Source organism: Chiloscyllium punctatum, chromosome 6 (assembly GCF_047496795.1).
Source record: "Chiloscyllium punctatum isolate Juve2018m chromosome 6, sChiPun1.3, whole genome shotgun sequence".
Taxonomy (NCBI): Eukaryota; Metazoa; Chordata; class Chondrichthyes; order Orectolobiformes; family Hemiscylliidae; genus Chiloscyllium; species Chiloscyllium punctatum.
In genome coordinates this window covers 21,817,453-21,838,170 of record NC_092744.1, presented here as the reverse complement: position 1 = coordinate 21,838,170, position 20,718 = coordinate 21,817,453, and the positions used below count along the sequence as shown (strand labels likewise).

Sequence of the window (20,718 nt, the reverse complement as noted above, 5' to 3'; positions counted from 1 at the left end):
TCTAAAATGTGAGATAACAGAGTTTTCCATAAGTTCATGCAGTTTTTGAGCTCAGGGTTCCTCATGAATGTATGCAGTTTTTGAGCAAAGTGCAATGTAACTCTGCAAGTACAAATTCACCCCACAAAATATATGTGTGCATGTGGGTCTTTGTCTGTCTGTGTGTGTGTCTGTCTGGGGTGGGGGTTGTGAGTGTGAGAAAGTGTGTGTGTGTGTAGTGAGTGCAGAGTGTCTTAAGTCTGTGAGGGGGTGTATGTGTGAGTGTGGGAGTGTGTGTGTCTATAAGGGTGTGTGTGGGTGTCTGTGTGCGCGTCTGTGTGTACCTGTGTCCGTGTGTATGTGAGAGTGTGTGTGTGTGTAGGAATATCTGTGTGTGTGTGTAGTGCAATGGTGGTCACCTGTAATGTGACATGAACCCAAGGTCCCAGTTGAGGCCCTCCCTATGGATACCGAACTTAGCTATCAGCCTCTGCTCGGCCACTTTCCTCTGCTGCCTGTCCCGAAGTCCACCTTGGAGGATGGTCACCTGAAGGTCCGAGGCTGAATGTCCTGGACCACTGTCTGGTAATACATTGAGGGAGGTCAGGTAGTAGGAGGGAAGGCATCATAATGGGAATATACTGAGAGGGGTAGATGAAGTGGGAGATGCTGGTCTGCAAGTAGACAGATCCCTAAAAGTAGCAGCAGAGGTAGATTATGTTGTAGAGAAGGAAGAAGGAATGCTCACCTTCATCAACAGAGGCATAGAAACAAAAGTAGGGATATCATGGGGAAACTGTATAAGACCCTGGAGCGAGCACAACTGGAGTATTGTGTGCAGTTCTGGTCACCACATTACAGGAAGAATGTAAATGCTCTGGAGAGAGTGCAGAGAGGATTTACTAGAATGTTGCCGGGCTGGAGAATTGTAGAAGCTAGGAGAGATTGGGGATGCTTCCCTTGGAACAGAGAAGGCTCAGGGATGACAAAAATGAGGTATTCAAAATTGTGAGGGGTAGAGATGCAGTAGACAGAAGGAACTTGTTTCCCTTGGCAGAGAGTTCAAAAACCACGGGTCATAGGTTCAAACTAAGTGGCAGAGGATTAGAGGGCAGGTGAAGAAAACCCTTTTTTATACATAGGGTGGTAGGCGTCTGGAATTTGCTGTCTGCATTGGTGGTGGAGGCAGAGACCTTAAACTCTTTTTAAAATACCTGGATCTGCACTTCAAGTGCTGTAAGTTGCAAGGTTATGGGTCATGTGCAGGAAGATGGGATTAGAAAGGGCATCTGGGTGTCTTTGGGTCAGCATGGACAAGACAGGCATGTAATCACGAACATTCCATTCGCCCTCCTGATTACCCGCTGTCCTGTATGCTAGCTTTCTGTGTTTTATAAACAAATATTCCTAAGTCCCTTTATGTTGCAGCTTTCTGCAGTTTTTCTCTATTTAAATATTTTCTGCTCACTTCAAACAACTTCACATTTTCCCGCATTACACTCCAATTGCTGACATTTTGCCCCTTGCTTATCCCATCGTTTCCACACTGTAAGTAATCTAATCTATCAATATCTCTCCGTTAACTGTTTGTATCCCTCTTGCAATTTGCCTTTCCGCCTTTATGTGTCTCATTTGGCTTCAGCACATTCACCTCCTTCCCCCATGTCATTAATATATATTGCAAACAATGTGATCCCAGCACATATCCCTGTGGAATCCCACTGGTTACGTGTCAACAACCTTAAAAAAAAACCCTTATTCACACTTTTTGTTTCTTGTCCATTAGTTATTTTTCTATGCAATGAGTGTTCTCACAGAGTAGAAAACAAAATGTATTATTTATACCTTTTTTGGTTCCTCAAGAATGGAATCAAATCTCTCCACACCATAATTTAGGTGCTGTTTTCAAAGAACGTTTCACTTTCCAGCCAGCCGGAGAAAACTCTGCAGACATCTACCTCATGGATTTTTGCCCTCCCTTTTCTGACATTGATTCATAATAACATATTTCCAGAAAGCAAAAATGTGTTTCAGATTGTCATATAGGAATAACAAGCATCAAGTTTCATTGAAATGTATACATTCCCTGGATGACTTTTAACAATCGTATTACTGGTTGATTTCATCTTTCAGATACAAGTAAAACGAATTTTTTTTCTTTAGTCCCGTGACTCTGGCTGATGAGACTCGAATACAAATAGGAAGAATTTATGATGTTTTATGCATCACTTGGCCAATATCTTTTTGAACATTCACCTCAGCAGCGCTCTAGACTTTGAACTGATGTCTCACCCACATAACAAAAAACTTATCACTAAAGTAATTGCACGATTCAATTTATAGATGTTTGACTGGGGGAAGTAGCACTTCTAGGCCAGAGGAGGGACTGTACTGCGGCACCAGAGAAGCCCGGAGCATTCAATTTCTACATAACAAAAGCCCACAGTGAGATTAATCACCAGATAAGATGTTATTGCGACAGCTTAGGTACTTATATTGACCAGGTGAAACTTCTCTGCATATAGGATCATGGGGCGGGCTCTTGTGGCACCTCTGAGCCAGGAGGCCCACATTCAAGTCACGCCCTGCTCCAGGGATATGTAATAATACTTCTGAAATATTTAAAAATGGGTTAAATGTATAAAACTTAGGACCTGAGAGAAAGGGCTCTTGTGATGCGGTGGTAGTGTTCCTATATCTGAGCCCAGGAGGCCCAGGTTCAAGTCCCATCAGCTCCAGAGGTGTGTAACATTATCTCTGGACCGCTTGATTAGGAAGATATCGAGTGCCACTTCACGCTGCCTCAATTTATCGTCTCATTCAAAAGAAAGCAGCACCTTCAGCACTATGCTGCTTCCTGCGGGCTGGACTGAGCCCAGTGTCAGCCTGGCTTCCAGTCTCGAGGATTGAACCTACGACCCGCCGGCAAGATTGCTGCTTGCTCTGCAACGTCTGGGTTTCCTGGAGAACTCAATGAAAAACCCAGATTATGACCCAGAGTCTGACAGACTGAAAGGAAAATGCGCTTTATTCAGTCACAGTGAAACTTTTTTGTGAGAAGAGTCGCTGCCGGTGTGTTTTGCTGGTCGGAATATAGCACAGGGACCAATAATGACCATATAAAATAAGGAGGCCGGAGTGCTGCGCTGGCAGGAGTCTCACTTGGCATTCTCTCCAGTTTCTCACAGCTGCTTTCAATCTGGGGAGGTGAGTCTGAGAGGGAGCCTGCCTCTCAGGGCTTTTCATCCACTCCTGATATTTTGTGAATGTTATCCCATTGTGGCAGAAATGTGCAAGAACTTGCCCCTAACTCACTGCTAGTGGAGCACAGTGTCAGCGACTGTGAAGCCTTTTTATTATTGAAGAGCCACTGTCCAGTTGCCCGCTGCATTAGATATAAAGAGAAAGGGAATGTGCAGACAATCTCGAAGAGAAAGTTGTAGGTGTAAAGGATCTAATTTCGAAATATTTCCTTGGAGTTTCTCTTTTTTCTTGTTGCTCTGGATGTCTGTGAAGTTTCTTGGTCCGGCTGAAGCTTTTCCACCGTGGAAGATTGAGTTGGTAAGAATGGATTTTACAAACATTCACAAAAGCGATTCTTTGTTCACCCAGAGTAAAACAAAAACAAATTATCGAGGGAGAGAAATCTTACCGAGAGAAAACAGCCATCTTGAGATTAAATTGCTTTCCAGAGATTTTAAAAATAATTTGATATATTTCTGTCTATCTGTAGGAATTAGGTTTCAAACAATGAAAGATACTTGTTATTTCATGGTTATGAATACTCTGTCCCCATATGTTTCCCAGTGCATCTTGAACTTGTATTCATTTAAGATAGCAAATAGGGTAAACTTTTGCAGAGATATTTAGATTTTGGCTCCAATACCGACCAGAATAAATCTCTCCCTCTTCCTGTTTACATTATTGCTGTCAATGTTTGTCAGCAACTGGTATTGCCATTCGTTCACAACTGGGCTGGAATGTCCAGGAAATAAAAATAAATCTCCTGAACCCAGCTGTGAGTGAAGCCCAGAATTGCAGGGGCATCTCAAACGTTGTTTTTAATTAGCTTTAAATTATTTTGTTTGAGTTGTGTAAATACTGATGGTTGAAAAGAAGACTTGCATTGACACAGTACTTTTCACAAACTAGGCTTTAGAGCAGGCGAAGTAGTTTTGAAATGTAGTCACTTTTGTAAAAAAGGACAGGAGGCAGCTGACTTGCAGAAAGTGAGGACTGCAGATGCTAGAGATCAGAGTCGAGAGTGTGGTGCTGGAAAAGCACAGCCGGTCAGGCAGCATCCGAGGAGCAGGAGAGTCGACGTTTCGGGCATAAACCCTTCATCAATCCCACAAGCCTCATTCCTGATGAAGGGCTTATGCTCAAAACGTCGATTCTCCTGCTTCTCGGATGCTGCCTGACCGGTTGTGCTTTTCCAAGCACCGCACGCTCGGCAGCTGACTTGCATATAGCAAACTCTCAGCATTTGCTATGTCTAATGTTCAGATTACCTGTTTTTGTGATTTTGATTGGGGGTAAACCTTTTAGACAATAGGTGCAGGAGTAGGCCATTCTGCCCTTTGAGCCTGCACCACCATTCATTATGATCATGGCTGATCATCCTTAATCAGTATCCTGTTCCTGCCTTATCTCCATAACCCTTGATTCCACTATCCTTGAGAGCTCTATCCAACTCTTTCTTAAGTGAATCCAGAGACTAGGCCTCCACTGCCCTCTGGGGCAGAGCATTCCACACAGCCACCACTCTCTGGGTGAAGAGGTTTCTCCTCATCTCTGTCCTAAATGGTCTACCCCGTATTTTTAAGCTGTGTCCTCTGGTTCAGCACTCACCCATCAGCGAAAACATGTTTCCTGCCTCCAGAGTGTCCAATCCTTTAATAATCTTATACATCTCAATCAGATCCCCTCTCAGTCTTCTAAACTCAAGGGTATACAAGCCCAGTCACTCCAATCTTTCAACATAAGATAGTCCCGCCATTCCAGGAATTGACCTCGTGAACCTACGCTGCACTCCCTCAATAGCCAGAATGTCTTTCCTCAAATTTGGAGACCAGAACTGCACACAATATTCCAGGTGCAGTCTCACCAGGGCCCTGGACAGCTGCAGAAGAACCTCTTTGCTTCTATACTCAATCCCTCTTGTTGTGAAGGCCAGCATGCTATTAGCTTTCTTCACTACCTGCTGTACCTACATGCTTGCCTTGTTGAGGACATTGGCCAAACTCCCTTTTGTGCTTCAAAAATGGAGGCATGCAATCTTTTCCCTCCATTTGTATGAACAGGTGAGGCCTCAGTTCAGCACCTAGAAGATGATGCCTTTGAATGTGCAATTCCCCATCAGGATTCACAGAGTTTTGTACTTGTTATCCTGAAGTCAGATTTAAACCTGCAGCCTTCAGGTCAAGGGATTGGAGAAATATACCTACTGACCAATTCTTGACAATCAACTGGGTAGTGACATATCTGTTCACTTTCAACTTACTGGTTAGGTAGAGCAGTGTAATATTGGGTGACCAGTGATTAGTGGATGTAGACAGAGCAGTTGGAGTCAGGAGCTTAAGTATTGGTATCTGCAAGAATCTAAAATTAGTAATCCTACCACTGATCTGATGACAAGACCTTGTTAAACTCCAATGATGTCTCAATGTTAATATTTTAATGTGTTGTCCACACAGGGAGGGTCCACATCACTGGCTTGGAATTCGATATTCGAAAAGTAATATTCTTCTGAAAGTTCACCAGTTGTGAATAACTATATTGATGGGTCTATTGATGTTAACATTGGAGGGGTAAATTTTTATAAAACGTGTTAGCATCTGTCTTGCATCCCAGCCGTTTTAACCTAGAAGCCTTATACTATCAAACAGCAAGTCTGGAGATACATAGAGAAGGATGAATGGGAGCCAAGGATCACTGAGATCCTACACTGGGCACTCGGATATCTATGATATCAACTGTTATAGAGTATTTGTTTAAAATGGATAAATGTGTCTGCTTAATAGGCTGTCATAAGAAAGGCGTAGCCATTTGGTTACTTATGCTGTTCTATTAACTTTTACATGAGTTGGCAACCTGCTCCTGCTACCTGACTACATTAACTGAACCAGAAGTTATAGATTTAGGTCAAGGTCAAGGACAAGGCATTAATAATGTGGCTAAACGGGTTTATTACCAAATTGTATATCCTTCCATTGCACACCAATGGCAGCTGGTCAGTCCTGGAGAAAGTCTAAGATTTCCATCTTTTCCTCTTATCGATCATCGGTTTGGCTCGATCCTTTCTTCACCACCTTTAGCTGTTGTTTAACAGAGTCCTTGCCATTGTGTTTCCAGCAAACAGGAAGAACTGCGTTAAGAAAATCATATCAGATACCTACCTCACCAGAAGAGCTACCCAACACATTCTTACGGCGTCAGAGACGTTATGCCATTAACCCTTTACTGCACAAATGGGACCACTTCAACATCACCTACAAGTGAGTGAGCATAAGAGAGTAGCCAAATCGTGCCACAGATGCAGATATATGATGTGATTAACTTATATATTTTAGTAACATATGTTACGTGGCCTGGAATGAATCTGTCCTTTGTAAAGAGTGAGGATCAGGGCCAGCAATTTAAGTCAGGAACCCCAGTACTGCTGCTGACCTAGACCAGCAACCCTGACTATACCTAGATGTAGAAGACCCGCTGAGGGCATCAAGATCAGATTTTAAGACCCTGACATGTCCTCCTGTCTCAGGCTATGGTGAGAACACGTCCACACATTGTATCCCTTAAACCCTGCTGCATTCTTTCCTTCACCAATCAGAGCTGCCTTGCCCAGTTTGAATTTAAGCAAAAATTTGGGAGTTAAATGTTGCTTGGTGCATTCTCCATGGCATCATTTGTACCACTTGTCAGCCAATCAGCATCTCTTTGCATGCAGGATTTGTTGGAGTTTCCTTTGAGATATTGTATTCTTGTGAGCCAGTCCTGATGGCTTTACTTTCAGTGATACAAATCAATTTTCACCTGGAGTCAGTGCAGCAAATTGACACCTGAATCATTTAGGCAAAATCCAACATTAAGCAGATGAATAAAAATATGCCAACTATTTGTCAGATACTTTAGGGACATTTAAGTGACTCTTGGATAGGTACAAGGAAGTTTGAACAATGAAGGGTATGTGAGTTAGTCTGATCTTAGAGCACGATAGATGGCCAGCACAACAGCGAGGGCTGAAGGGTCTGGATTGTTCTATGTTCTGTTCTTCCATAATTCCATTGATTAACTATCCTCAAATTAATCTCACTCCAAAGTGCAATACTGAGCAGCATTGTACAATGATAGACTGGTCCCCACCACTATTGTACCCCAGTGTTACACAGTGACAGGCCAGTCCCCACCAACACTGTAACCTAATGTTATACAGTAAAAGACAGTGCCCTATCAATTGATTCAAAATCCTGAAATTCTCTCCCTAAGGACATTGTTGATCAACCTACAGCACATGGACTGCAGTGGTTAGAACCAGCTCACCACCACCTTCTCAAAGGTAACTGAGGGCAGGCAATAGATGCTGGCCAGCCCATGTCTCACAAGTGCATAAAAAACAAATATTCTACCACCATCGCTCAAGCAGCTCAAATGTATTTTGCAGTGCAACTCAGCTTGAAAGGAAGTTAAACCTCATGGTTTGACTGCTTTTATCTCTGTTGATTATCAGAATGTACTACTTTTGAGCTGCTTCATGAGCTGACAGATGAGGATTTTAGGATTTGTATCTACCCTAATAGATGCACAGATAATCCCAGGCAACAAATGCTTGATTTTCCTGTTGTGCCCAGATGTGAGCATCACTCTTGAGCCTTCTCACCCTGTTGACACCCAGCAAGGGTTTGGCCTGCCAATTCGAGTTATCACACTCCTGGAAATTCCATCACATTGTCTCCTGCCCTGTTCAATCAAAGGGTTTCTTTGTGTCATCTCCAAAATTTCAGTTGCACGCACACGCACACACAGATACAGACACAGACTCACAGACACAGACACACATTATATCCGTAATGGGAGCTGTATCGGGTGGCCTGTCTTTCAGTCCATCAATGACATTGTCAATTGCTACCTTCTGAAAGGTTTCATCCTGCTATCGCCACCGATAGTTAACTGGCTGAGGGAGGATCAGATCCAGTAGGCAACCAACATAGTACCCCTGCAAGGGTGATGGCAAGCCAGGGGCTGCAGGAGGGGGTTGTTACCTCCATCCTCCCCTGCCATGTTCTGTTCCCTCACCCACACAGGTTGCTATCTCACCATGACCCCTCAAGCTCCAGTCTCTACATCACTTTCTCCAAGGACATCCAGCTTGGCACCCAGTGAGCTCACCAAACACTGACCCAGTGCTACAGCCCCACTGATGACAAGTGCTGGTGCGCTGCTGGGATATAGTGGTTGGCTGGCTGCTCTTTGAGGCAAGGCTTCCAGTTGCTGAGGGATTGAACTCCTGACTCACAGCTCCAATTAGCCTTTAAATGGCTGTGGGGCCACACATTTCCAACTCAATGCACACACCACCTGGAGAGGGCAGTGTGTCCAGTGCTTCATATATTCAAACCCAACATTTAGCTTTTGAATGTGTGTGTGCGTATGGAAGAGATACAGATATTCAAGATCATAAGGACCCCAGGCAGAGAGCTATGAAGTTGAAGGTGTGTACCGTGCCTTTGAGAGAGAGTGAATGCTGTTTTGCATATGTCATAAGCACCTGTCATATGACTAACTAGCAGTCCCGGATTGTACTGGAAAGTTGAAAATATGTAACATTTGACTGAGAAATAGATACCTGAGATGGTTGCTGTTTTGACAACAATTTGAGTTTAACCAATCAGTTTAAATTATGATCCAGGGTACTAAAATCCATTTGAATTCAAAAAAGGCAGACAGTTTGAAAGTCAGACAGAGTAACTTCCAATGAGAGAGCAGCTGCCATTGACAGAGTAACTGCCATTGAAAAAAAACTCTGTCAAAGGTACCTTTCTGTATGAAACAAATTCATAGTAAAAAGAAAACTGATGACCCAAGGAAATCTTTAGGTGGAAGAAGAAAGACACTTGAAATTAAATTGATGTAATTTTAATAAGTGTTTTATTGGAACAGTACATTGTTAGAGTTGGAGGCAGATAATAAGCAGTTAAGAGAAAGAGGGGCTTAGAGTTGTGAATAGTCATTGTTTAATGTTCACTTTTAGAGTTAAAGAATAAATCGATCTTATTTTGTTTAAATAGTGGAAGTTGGTAATTCTCTGTCATTCATGTTTTAACAGAATACGAGGTGAGGTGAGCTTTTCTGGTGTTGGGCTTAATTAACAGAGGGGTTCACCATCACGTCATAACAGGTTGGGGGCTCCGATCCGTGATTTGTAAAGGTTTAGACAGATCCTGTGTGAAATTTGGACAAATTTGAACAGATTTGGGGTACAAAAGCTCCCAGCAGATTTAAACACTTGCCAGTAAGTGTTCCAGATCTTTAAATAAAATGTAAGTGAGACAATTTGTTTAATTTTAGTTACTTGTAGTTGTTAATTAAAAGTAAGAGTAATGGTTCTTAAGATTGATAGAGGTTCTAGAGAACATAGAACATAGAACAATACAGCACAGAACAGGCCCTTCGGCCCACGATGTTGTGCCGAACTTCTATCCTAGATTAAGCACCCATCCATGTACCTATCCAAATGCCGCTTAAAGGTCGCCAATGAATCTGACTCTACCACTCCCACGGGCAGCGCATTCCATGCCCCCACCACTCTCTGGGTGAAGAACCCACCCCTGACATCTCCCCTATACCTTCCACCCTTCACCTTAAATTTATGTCCCCTTGTAACACTCTGTTGTACCCGTGGAAAAAGTTTCTGACTGTCTACTCTATCTATTCCTCTGATCATCTTATAAACCTCTATCAAGTCACCCCTCATCCTTCGCCGTTCCAACGAGAAAAGGCCGAGAACTCTCAACCTATCCTCGTATGACCTACTCTCCATTCCAGGCAACATCCTGGTAAATCTTCTCTGCACCCTCTCCAAAGCTTCCACATCTTTCCTAAAGTGAGGCGACCAGAACTGCACACAGTACTCCAAATGTGGCCTAACCAAAGTCCTGTACAGCTGCAACATCACCTCACGACTCTTGAATTCAATCCCTCTGCTAATGAACGATAATACTCCATAGGCCTTCTTACAAACTCTATCCACCTGAGTGGCAACCTTCAAAGATCTATGTACATAGACCCCAAGATCCCTCTGTTCCTCCACCTGACCAAGAACCCTACCATTAACCCTGTATTCCGCATTCTTATTTGTTCTTCCAAAATGGACAACTTCACACTTGGCAGGGTTGAACTCCATCTGCCACTCCTCAGCCCAGCTCTGCATCATATCTAAGTCCCTCTGCAGCCGACAACAGCCCTCCTCACTGTCCACAACTCCACCTATCTTTGTATCATCTGCAAATTTACTGACCCACCCTTCGACTCCCTCATCTAAGTCATTAATAAAAATTACAAACAGCAGAGGGCCCAGAACTGATCCCTGCGGAACTCCACTTGTAACTGGACTCCATGCTGAATATTTACCATCTACCACCACTCTCTGACTTCGACCGGTTAGCCAGTTTTCTATCCAATTGGCCAAATTTCCCTCTATCCCATGCCTCCTGACTTTCCGCATAAGCCTACCATGGGGAACCTTATCAAATGCCTTACTAAAATCCATGTACACTACATCCACTGCTCTACCCTCATCCACATGCTTGGTCACCTCCTCGAAGAATTCAATAAGACTTGTAAGGCAAGACCTACCCTTCACAAATCCGTGCTGGCTGTCCCTAATCAAGCAGTGCCGTTCCAGATACTCGTAAATCCTATCCCTCAGTACCCTTTCCATTACTTTGCCTACCACAGAAGTAAGACTAACTGGCCTGTAATTCCCGGGGTTATCCCTATTCCCTTTTTTGAACAGGGGCACAACATTCGCTACTCTCCAGTCCCCTGGTACCACCCCCGTTGCCAGTGAAGACGAGAAGATCATTGCCAACGGTACTGCAATTTCCTCTCTTGCTTCCCACATAATCCTAGGATATATCCCGTCAGGCCCGGGGGACTTGTCTATCCTCAAGTTGTTCAAAATGTCCAACACATCTTCCTTCCTAACAGATATCTCTTCTAGCTTATCAGTCCGTTTCACACTCTCCTCTTCAACAATACAGTCCCTCTCGTTCGTAAATACTGAAGAGAAGTACTTGTTCAAGACCTCTCCTATCTCTTCCGACTCAATACACAGTCTCCCACCACTGTCCTTGATCGGACCTACCCTCGTTCTCGTCATTCTCAGGTTTCTCACATACGCATAGAATGCCTTGGGGTTATCCTTGATCCTATCCGCCAGGGATTTTTCATGCCCTCTCTTAGCTCTCCTAATCCCTTTCTTCAGGTCCCTTCTGGCTATCCTGTATCCCTCCACTGCTCTGTCTGAACCTTGTTTCCTCAACCTTATGTAAGCCTCCTTCTTCCTCTTTACTAGACATTCAACCTCCCTCGTCAACCAAGGCTCCCTCACACGACCATTTCTTTCCTGCCTGATCGGTACATACATATCAAGGACACGTCGTATCTGCTCCTTGAAAAAGTCCCACATTTCCACCACATCCTTCCCTGACAGCCTATGCTCCCAACGTATGCTCCTCAAATCCTGTCTTACAGCATCGTAATTTCCCTTCCCCCAATTGTAAAAACTTCCTTGTTGTGTGCACCTATCCCTCTCCATAACCAAGGTGAAAGTGACAGAATTGTGGTCGCCATCACCAAAATATTCACCCACTAACAAGCCCACCACTTGTCCCGGTTCGTTACCGAGTACCAAATCCAATATGGCCTCCCCTCTGGTTGGACAATCTACATACTGCGTTAGAAAAGCTTCCTGGACACACTGCACAAACACCGCCCCATCCAATCTACTTGATCTAAAGAGCTTCCAATCAATATTTGGGAAGTTGAAGTCGCCCATGACTACGACCCTGTGGCTTCTGCACCTTTCCAAAATCTGTTTCCCAATCTGTTTCTCCACATCTTTGCTGCTATTGGGGGGCCTATAATAAACACCCAACAAGGTGACTGCACCTTTCCTATTTCTGACTTCAGCCCATACTACCTCCAGAGGCAGATCTCCCTCAAACTTCCTTTCTGCAGCCGTTATACCATTTCTAATTAGCAATGCCACCCCCCCTCCTTTTTTACCACCCTCCCTAATCTTACTGAAACATCTGTAACCAGGAACCTCCAACAGCCATTCCTGTCCCTCATCTATCCATGTTTCCGTGATGGCTACAACATCGTAGTCCCAGGTACCGATCCATGCCTTAAGTTCACCCACCTTATTTCTGATACTCCTTGCATTGAAGTATACGCACTTGAGCCCATCTCTGTGTCCGTAAGTAGTCCCTGTCAGTGCTACCTTCTCCACAGCCTCCCTACAGTCTTGGACATCCTGACACACAGCTAGCTTACTTGCTGGACTACAAGTCCGGATCCCATCCCCCTGCCAAATTAGTTTAAACCCCCCCGAAGAGTGCTAGCAAACCTACCCCCCAGGATATTGGTGCCCTTCTGGTTCAGGTGCAACCCGTCCTGTTTATACAGGTCCCACCTTCCCCAGAATGCAGTCCAATTGTCCAAATATCTGAAGCCCTCCCTCCTACACCATCCTTGCAGCCACGTGTTCAACTGCACTCTCTCCCTATTCTTTGCCTCTCTGTCACGTGGCACCGGCAACAACCCAGAGATGACGACTCTGTCTGTCCTAGCTTTTAGCTTCCAGCCTAACTCCTTGAGCTCTTGAATGACCTCCCCGCCCCTCTTCCTACCTATGTCGTTGGTGCCAATGTGTACCACGACTTCTGGCTGCACACCCTCCCCCTTAAGGATTCTGAAGACACGGTCCGAGACGTCTCGGACCCTAGCACCCGGGAGGCAACAAACCATCCGAGAGTCTCGCCCATGTCCACAGAACCGCCTGTCCGTCCCTCTAACTAGAGAGTCCCCTATAACTAGCGCTCTCTTCTTCTCCCCCTTTCCCTTCTGAATCTCAGAGCCACAGACCCCTTCACTGCAGCTTACACCTGCAAGGCTGTCCCCCCCAACAGTTTCCAAAGCTGCATACTTATTTTTTAGGGGAACGACTACAGGGGAACCCTGCACTGCCTGTTTCTTCCCCTTCCCACCTCTAACTGTTACCCAGCTACCTCTGTTCTCTGGCGTAACTATGTCCCTGTAGCTTCTATCGATCACCCTCTCAGCCTCTCTAATAATCCTCAGCTCATCCAGTTCCAGTTCCAGTTCCCTAACTCGTTCGGTGAGGATCAGGATCTGACTGCATTTCCTGCACACGAAGTCGGCAGGAGTATCGGTGGTCACCCCTACCTCAAACATCCTGCAGGAGGAACATTCCACCGCCTGTGCTGCCATGACTGTACACTGTCTCCAAAAACAAGAACACTGAGTCAATAACCTGGGGTCTAGAACACACCCACTCAAATACTAATCACTTACCTTCCCGCCCAGCTATGCGCTCCAACCTCACTTCCGCTGCCCGCTACAGGTAAGTAAGGTTCTGTTTGAAGATAATTCCCAAATTTGCCAAGAAAGGCAGAGAAAGGCTATACTTTTAGAATTAGCAAATAGATTAGAATTGGGTCTTACCAGGGACAAAAGAAAAGCTTAAATTGTAAGGGAGTTGGTCAAACACTTAGATGTGTCAGAGAAACAGCCAAGTTCAGTAGAGTTAAAAAAACAACTTGCATTACAATTGAGGAAAATAGAGTTAGAAGATAAAGAAAGTGAAAGAAGAGCCGTGAGAGAGAAAGAGAGAGAAGAAAAAGATAGAGAGGAAAAAGAAAAGGAGAGAGAATTTGAACTTCAGAAGTTGTGTGTTAGTCAGGAAAGTCAAGTTAACAGATGTAGATGAAGAGAGATGTATACAAATATGTTAAAATATTGCCACATATGGATGGGATAGATGTCGAAGCCTTCTTTGTTTCATTTGAAAGATTGGCTAGGCAGATGGAGTGGTCAGCGGACTTGTGGGTAATGCTAGTTCAGACTAACCTGGTAGGCAGAGCTAGTGAGGTATTTGCAATGCTGTCAGGTGAGGGGTCAAGTGATTATGCAGATATCAAACAGGCTATTTTGAGCGCTTATAAATTGGTATCAGAAGTGTTTAGACAATGGTTCAGAAACATAAAGAAGGAACCAGGTCAGACTTATGTTGAGTTTGAAAGAATTAAGCATACTAATTTTGATACTAAGGTGTGGGCCTTAAAAATAGATAAGAGCTATGAGGCTCTAAGAACTGGGGTTAAAAAAAAGGCAGGCAGTTTGCAAGTCAGACAGAGTAACTGCCATCGGAACATTCTCTATCAAAGGTACCTTTTCATATGAAACATATTCACAGTAAAATGAAAGAAGACGACCCAGGGAGATCTCAGCTGGAAAAAGAAAGACACCGAAGCCCACAGCTGCTGTATGGTTTTGAAATTAAGTTGATGTAATTTTAATAAGTGTTTTATTGGAACAGTATATTGTTATTGAGTTGGAGGCAGGTAATAAGCAGTTAAGAGAAAGGGGAGCTTTTTTGGGTGTTTGGTTGAATTAACAGAAGGGTTCACTGCCATGTCGTAACAAGAGCATGAAGAAACTTTGTTTATCCCCTTTTATTTTTTCTCTGGTGTCCTGACCTCTATATTGCAGAGGCTGAGTACCAGCACTCAGATACCTCCTCCTATATCTCCCTAGATCATGACCACAAAGGGGAGCATCAGGCCATGATATCAACTGAGGTCACTAACAAAATAAAAATCAAAACAACTGTGGATGCTGTCATTCAGAAACAGAAACAGAAATAGTCAGAAATGCTCAGCAGGTCTGACAGCATCTGTGAAGAGAAATCAGAGTTAATGTTTTAGGTGCGGTGACTCTTCCTCAGAACTGAATTTATTTATAGAGTCATAGATTGGTTCATGCACAAAATGAGACCTTTTGGCCTGCCATCTATGTGCCTGTCTTTTGAAAAAGTAATCCCCCTTGTGCCACTCCCCTGCCATTTTCAAGTAGTTCTGAACATTTTCCCTTGCCAGATCACGAAAGAAGAACTAATTGACTTTCAAAAGATGAACTGAGGAGTTGGAAAACTGGAGATAGGTTAGGTAATAGGGAGGGATGGGATGATGGGTGGGAAATGCTAAATTGCTCTTTGTAGAGGGTCAACACTTCGCTGGGCTATGCTGTGATCATTCTGTGATTCTAATTCTTGAAGACTCCAGAACCATCCTGAAAAGATGGCAACACTATCGAGAATAGTGAATTTTGAAAATCAGTTTTAGTTTGATCATCTCCCACAGGTTTGATTGAAATCCTCAACTCCTTTTGAAATTATGTTTTTTAACCAATAAAGTTAAAGATAAGTAAGTCTGAGCCATTGAGCAGATGGGAGAGACGGGCAGCAGATGGCTCCTGCCAGACCATTACACTTGTGTCCAAAGTCAGTGTCACTCTCACTGAGACAGAAATATCATCATAAGACCATTGTAGACCAATGGGTTAGAGACAAAGCCTTTTCCAAGCTGAAACTCTTGTATTTCTCCACAGGATTGTGCAGTTTCCAAGCACTCTGAATAAACATGACACCAGGAAGGCCATTGCCATAGCGTTTGTAATGTGGAGTGATGTGTCACCTTTGACTTTCACAGAGGTGCCACCAAAGAAGGATGCAGATATCAAAATCGGTGGGCTCTGATTTCAATGCAGTTTCTTTCCATTTCTGCTGAGGCTGTTGCCCTTTGTGTATTGACTTTACAATATGGCATATTCTCTTACTTAGTATCACAAAAAGACACGTTATTTAGTTATTACTGCAGACATTTTAAGTGGGATTGTTGTTTGCACTTGGTTGCCATGTTTCCTATGTTACAAATACTTTAAAGTATCTATTTGGCTGTTTTAAATGAAAACCTCTCTGATGTAAGGTGGTTATGAAAGTGCAAATCATTCTTTTGGCCGGACAGGATTCTGAACCAGTGTCAGTTTCTAGCGTTAGTGCTGTAGTTGTTATGTTTCTGAAACTAACAATCTTGCTGCTGTGGACAAATGATCCTAAAACATATGGGTTCAAATTCCACATGTAGTTGTCAGATTTCCAATGAAGGAGCTGCTGGAATATTGTAAAAATGCAACTCTTTCCCAAATTCCATGGAGAGTAAGAGGAGGCCATTTCGGAAAGCTCAATCCTGCTCCATCATTCAATAAGAGCACGGCTGGTCTGATTGTGGTCTCAACTCCACATTCTGCCACACCTTCCAGGGTAATCTTTGCTCCCCTATTCATCAAGAACCTCTTTGCCTCTGCCTTGAAAGTATTCCATGACCTTGCTTCCACCATTCCCTGGGGAACAGTTTCAACCACCAAAATGTAAGAGGAAAGAATTCTCCTCTTCTCTGTCTTAACGAAGGCATTTCATAATAACACCGTAATAAAATAAGAACAAGAGCAGGCCATTTGGCCCCTCAAGCCTGCTCTGCCATTCAAAAAGGTCATGGATGACCCAATATTCCACATGTCCACTTTCTTGCCCTTTCCCTGTAACCCTTCATTCCTCTACCCATCAAAAATCTCTCAGTCTTAAATATATACAATGCCCCCACAGCTGTCTGTGACATGGAGTTCCAAAGACTCTCCATATCAGGAGAAATTCTTTCTCATCTCAGTCTTAAATTGGCACCTTTTTGTTTTCTGCAACACTGCCCTCTAGTCCTAGACTGTCCCATGAGGGGAAACCTCCTCTCAGCATTTACCCTGTCAAACCTCCTAAGAATCCTATCTGTTTCAATAAGATCACCTCTCATTCTTCTAAATGCCCAATAGGTAGAGCCCCAACCTGTTTAGTCTTTGCTCATAAGACAATCCCACCATCCTAGTGAACATTCTGTGAACTGCCTCAAATGAAATAATGTATTTTATTGGATAAGAGCACTGAAACTGCTCACAGCACTCCAGCTGTGATCTCACTAACACATTGTACAGGTGCAGTAAGACCTCCTGACACTTATGCTCAAACCCCTTTGAAATAAGGATCATATTCTATTAGCCTTCCTGATTGCTTGCTGCCTCTGTGTGCTGGTTTTCAGTATTTTGTTTGCAAGTATTCTCACATCCATTTCTGTTGTGGTTTTCTGCAGTATTTCTCCATTTAAGTAGTATTCTGTTCCTAAATCCCCAGACCCCTGTTGAAAGTCTGTTCCACGTTGCCCTCTAGTGAAGGACATCTAGATTTTTTTTAACCTCAAATCTGATAAATTATTCTGTTTCTTTTACACAAAATTCAATCCCTGATTTTAGGAATCAAGCTCATGATGTTTCTCTGCATCATGTCAAGTCTGAATATCTTCTCTACAGTCATCCAAACCCTCTCCTTTTGGTATTCTTGCTGTTGGGAAGCTCTCTGCTGTAAAGCAATTGTCAGCTACAATGGATGATTCTTATCTGGCGACATGGGTTGGAGATTAGAGTGGTGCTGGAAAAGCACAGCAGTTCAGGGTGTCCACACCAATCAACCACACCGCCCTGTGGCCCAACATTTCAACTCCCCCACCCACTCAGCCGAAGACATGGAGGTCCTGGGCCTCTTTCACCGCCGCTCCCTCACCACCCGACGCCTGGAGGAAGAACGCCTCATCATCCGCCTCAGAACACTTCAACCCCAGGGCACCAATGTGGACTTCACCAGTTTCCTCATTTCCCCTTTCCCCACCTCACCCCAGTTCCAAACTTCCAGCTCAGCACTGTCCCCATGACTTGTCCTACCTGCCTACATTCCTTTCCAACTATCCACTCCACCCTCCTCTCTGACCTATCACCTTCATCTCCACCCCCATTCACCCATTGTACTCTTTCCTACCTTCCCCCACCCTCCTCCCTGACCTATCATCTCCATCCGCATCCCCATTCACCTATTGTACTCTATTCTACTTTCTCCCCACCCCCACCCTCCTCTCATTTATCTCTCCACCCTGTCGGCACTTTGCCCCTATTCCTGATGAAGGGCTTTTGCCCGAAACATCGATTTTCCTGTTCCTCGGATGCTGTCTAAACTGCTGTGCTTTTCCAGCACCACCCTAATCTAGAATCTGGTTTCCAGCATTTGCAGTCCTTGTTTTTAGCTACATGGCTTGGAGGTAGGGAATGCAGAGGAGGTTCTTACACATGACTGTCCAACCATCATGGATTATGAGGTGGATCTAACCTCTAGCCTGCCAATTCTAGATGTGCATGTGTGAAACTGGCCAATGCACAAATTACTCATGACAGGTGGACAAGGTGGTTATGTGGTAGTGTCATGAGGGTAGTAATAAGAGGCCCAGGCAAATAGGAGTAGGCTATTCAGCCCTTCAAGCTTGTCCCACCATTCAATGCAATTATAGCTGATCAAACACTTCAATACCTTTTGCTCACCCTATCCCCCTAACCCATATGCCATTGGTAATCAGAAATCTATTAATTTCTACCTTAAACAGACTGAGAGACCTTTGTGGTAGAGAATTCCAAAGGTTTGTAACCTTCAGTGAAAAATACTCCTAATTTCAGACTCTTGTATCAATTCCCCCTTACTTTTAAACTGTGTCCCCTGGCTTTTGACTCCACAACCAGAGGAAACATTTTACCTTCATCTAACCTGTATTTTCCTTAAACTATTTTGAATGAGATCACCTCTCATTCTTCAAAACTCTTGAAAATAGAAACCTGGGGAACATGGGTGTTGCAATCTGGGCTTGAAATGCTCGTCTCTGTGGTGATCACAAAACTAAGGACAATAGTTGTAAAAACCCATTTGCTTCACAAATTTCCTTTAGGGAAGGAAATCCACTGTCTTTACTCAGTCTGGGGTACAGTCGTGACCCCAGACCCACAGCAATGCTTCACTGCTCTCTCTGAAATGGCTGAACAAACTGTTCAGTTCAAGGACTATTAGGGTTGGGTAACAAATGCTGGCTTTGCCAATAGCATCTGTGACCAATGAGGGGATGAAGAAGCCACAACAGGTATCCCAACAAGTAGTAAGAAATGCACTCCACAAAACCATTTGTGGATAGAATGAAGCTCAAAACAATTTTTAAAAAAAATTCAAGCAGACTTTAAATGCTTTCCAGGGTTTTACACGTTTAATCACACTGACTGCTGGTTCGCTCCACTTCACCCTTGCTTCGATGGCCTCAATGGTGAGCTTGGTCATGCTTTCCTGCCACCACTTGGTGAGATTCACTTCGACAACCATGAGTTCTGGATCCTGGGGAAGTCCCGATTCAGCTGGAAACAAGGTATTGACGGTAAACGTTTTGTATCAAGTAGCACTCTTTCCTCTGCATTGAGAGGTAATGGGTATTAAGGCTGCTGCCGAAACCTGAACTCAGAATCCAGGTTCAGAGTCTCACTGCAGTACTGAGAAAGTGCTGTCAGGCACCGGTGACCCACATCTCCCCTTTGCGGTGGGGACCAGGATAATTTAAGGCACTAATTCAAATCCCTGCTGAGATGCTCAGCTGATCATTACGTAAAAAAATGCGTATTCTTGTGAAATTCTTTGGTAGAAGCAGTAAGAGGAGAAAGTGAGGACTGCAGATGCTGGAGATCAGAGCTGAAAATGTGAAGGGCTCATGCCCGAAACGTCGATTCTCCTGCTCCTTGGATGCTGCCTGACCTGCTGCGCTTTTCCAGCAACACATTTTCAGCTCTAGAAACAGTAAGATTCTACCACAGTTGGTTAGAAACTAAGTTGCTGTAAAAATATTGAATCACTACAGTGTGGAAAGAGGCCATTTAGCTTTTTCAGTCTGCACTGACCCGCTGAAGAGCATCCCATCCGATCCCCATAACCACACAGTTACCGAGGCGATCCCACCTAGTCTGTATATTCATGGATTTTAGATTAGAGTGGTGCTGGAAAAACACAGCAGGTCAGTCAGCATCCGAGGTGCAGGAAAATCGACGTTTCGAGCAAAAGCCCTTCATCAGGAACGGAGGCAGGAGCCTCCAGAGTGTAGAGACAAATAGGGAACATCTCCAGGACACCTGCACCAATCAACCCCACTGCCCTGAGGCCCAACATTTCAACTCCCCCTCCCACTCTGCCGAGGGCATGTAGGTCCTGGGCCCCCTCCACTGCCGATCCCCCACCACCCAACGCCTGGAGGAAGAACACCTCATCCTCCACCTCGGAACACTTCAACCCCAGGACATCAATGTAGATTTCACCAGTTTCCTCATTTTCCCTCCTCCCACCTTACCCCAGTTTCAAACTTCCAGCTCAGCACCGTCCTCATGACCAGTCCTACCTGCCAATCTCCCTTCCCATTCATCCGTTTCACCCTCTTCTCTGACCTATCACCTTCATCCCCACCCCCATTCACCTATTGTACTTTTTGCTACCTTCTTCCCAGCTCCCCCCCACCCCCCTCCATTTATCTCTCCACCCTAGCGGCTCCATGCCTCCATTCCTAATGAAGGGCTTTCCCCGAAATGTCGCTTTTCCTGCTCCTCGGATCCTGCTTGACCTGCTATGCTTTTCCAGCACACTCTAATCTAAACTCTGGTTTCTAGCATCTGCAGTTCTCACATTTGCCTGCATATCCATGGAGACTACAG

General features: G+C 44.3%; 1 protein-coding gene across 2 annotated transcripts in view; it reads left to right on the top strand.

Annotated features, from left to right (window-relative positions):
• Positions 1-2,711: 2,711 nt before the first annotated feature.
• mmp23bb (matrix metallopeptidase 23bb) overlaps positions 2,712-20,718 on the top strand; it is a 33,701-nt gene continuing 15,694 nt past the window's right edge. The window contains exons 1-4 of one of the 2 annotated variants that reach the window (XM_072572118.1): positions 2,712-3,540; positions 6,334-6,476; positions 15,673-15,809; positions 19,227-19,394. In XM_072572118.1, the coding sequence (XP_072428219.1) occupies positions 3,391-3,540; positions 6,334-6,476; positions 15,673-15,809; positions 19,227-19,394 (598 nt within the window). In that variant the 5' untranslated portion in view covers positions 2,712-3,390. The remainder of the gene's footprint in view (positions 3,541-6,333; positions 6,477-15,672; positions 15,810-19,226; positions 19,395-20,718) is intronic. The other variant, XM_072572117.1, reaches the window with a different exon arrangement.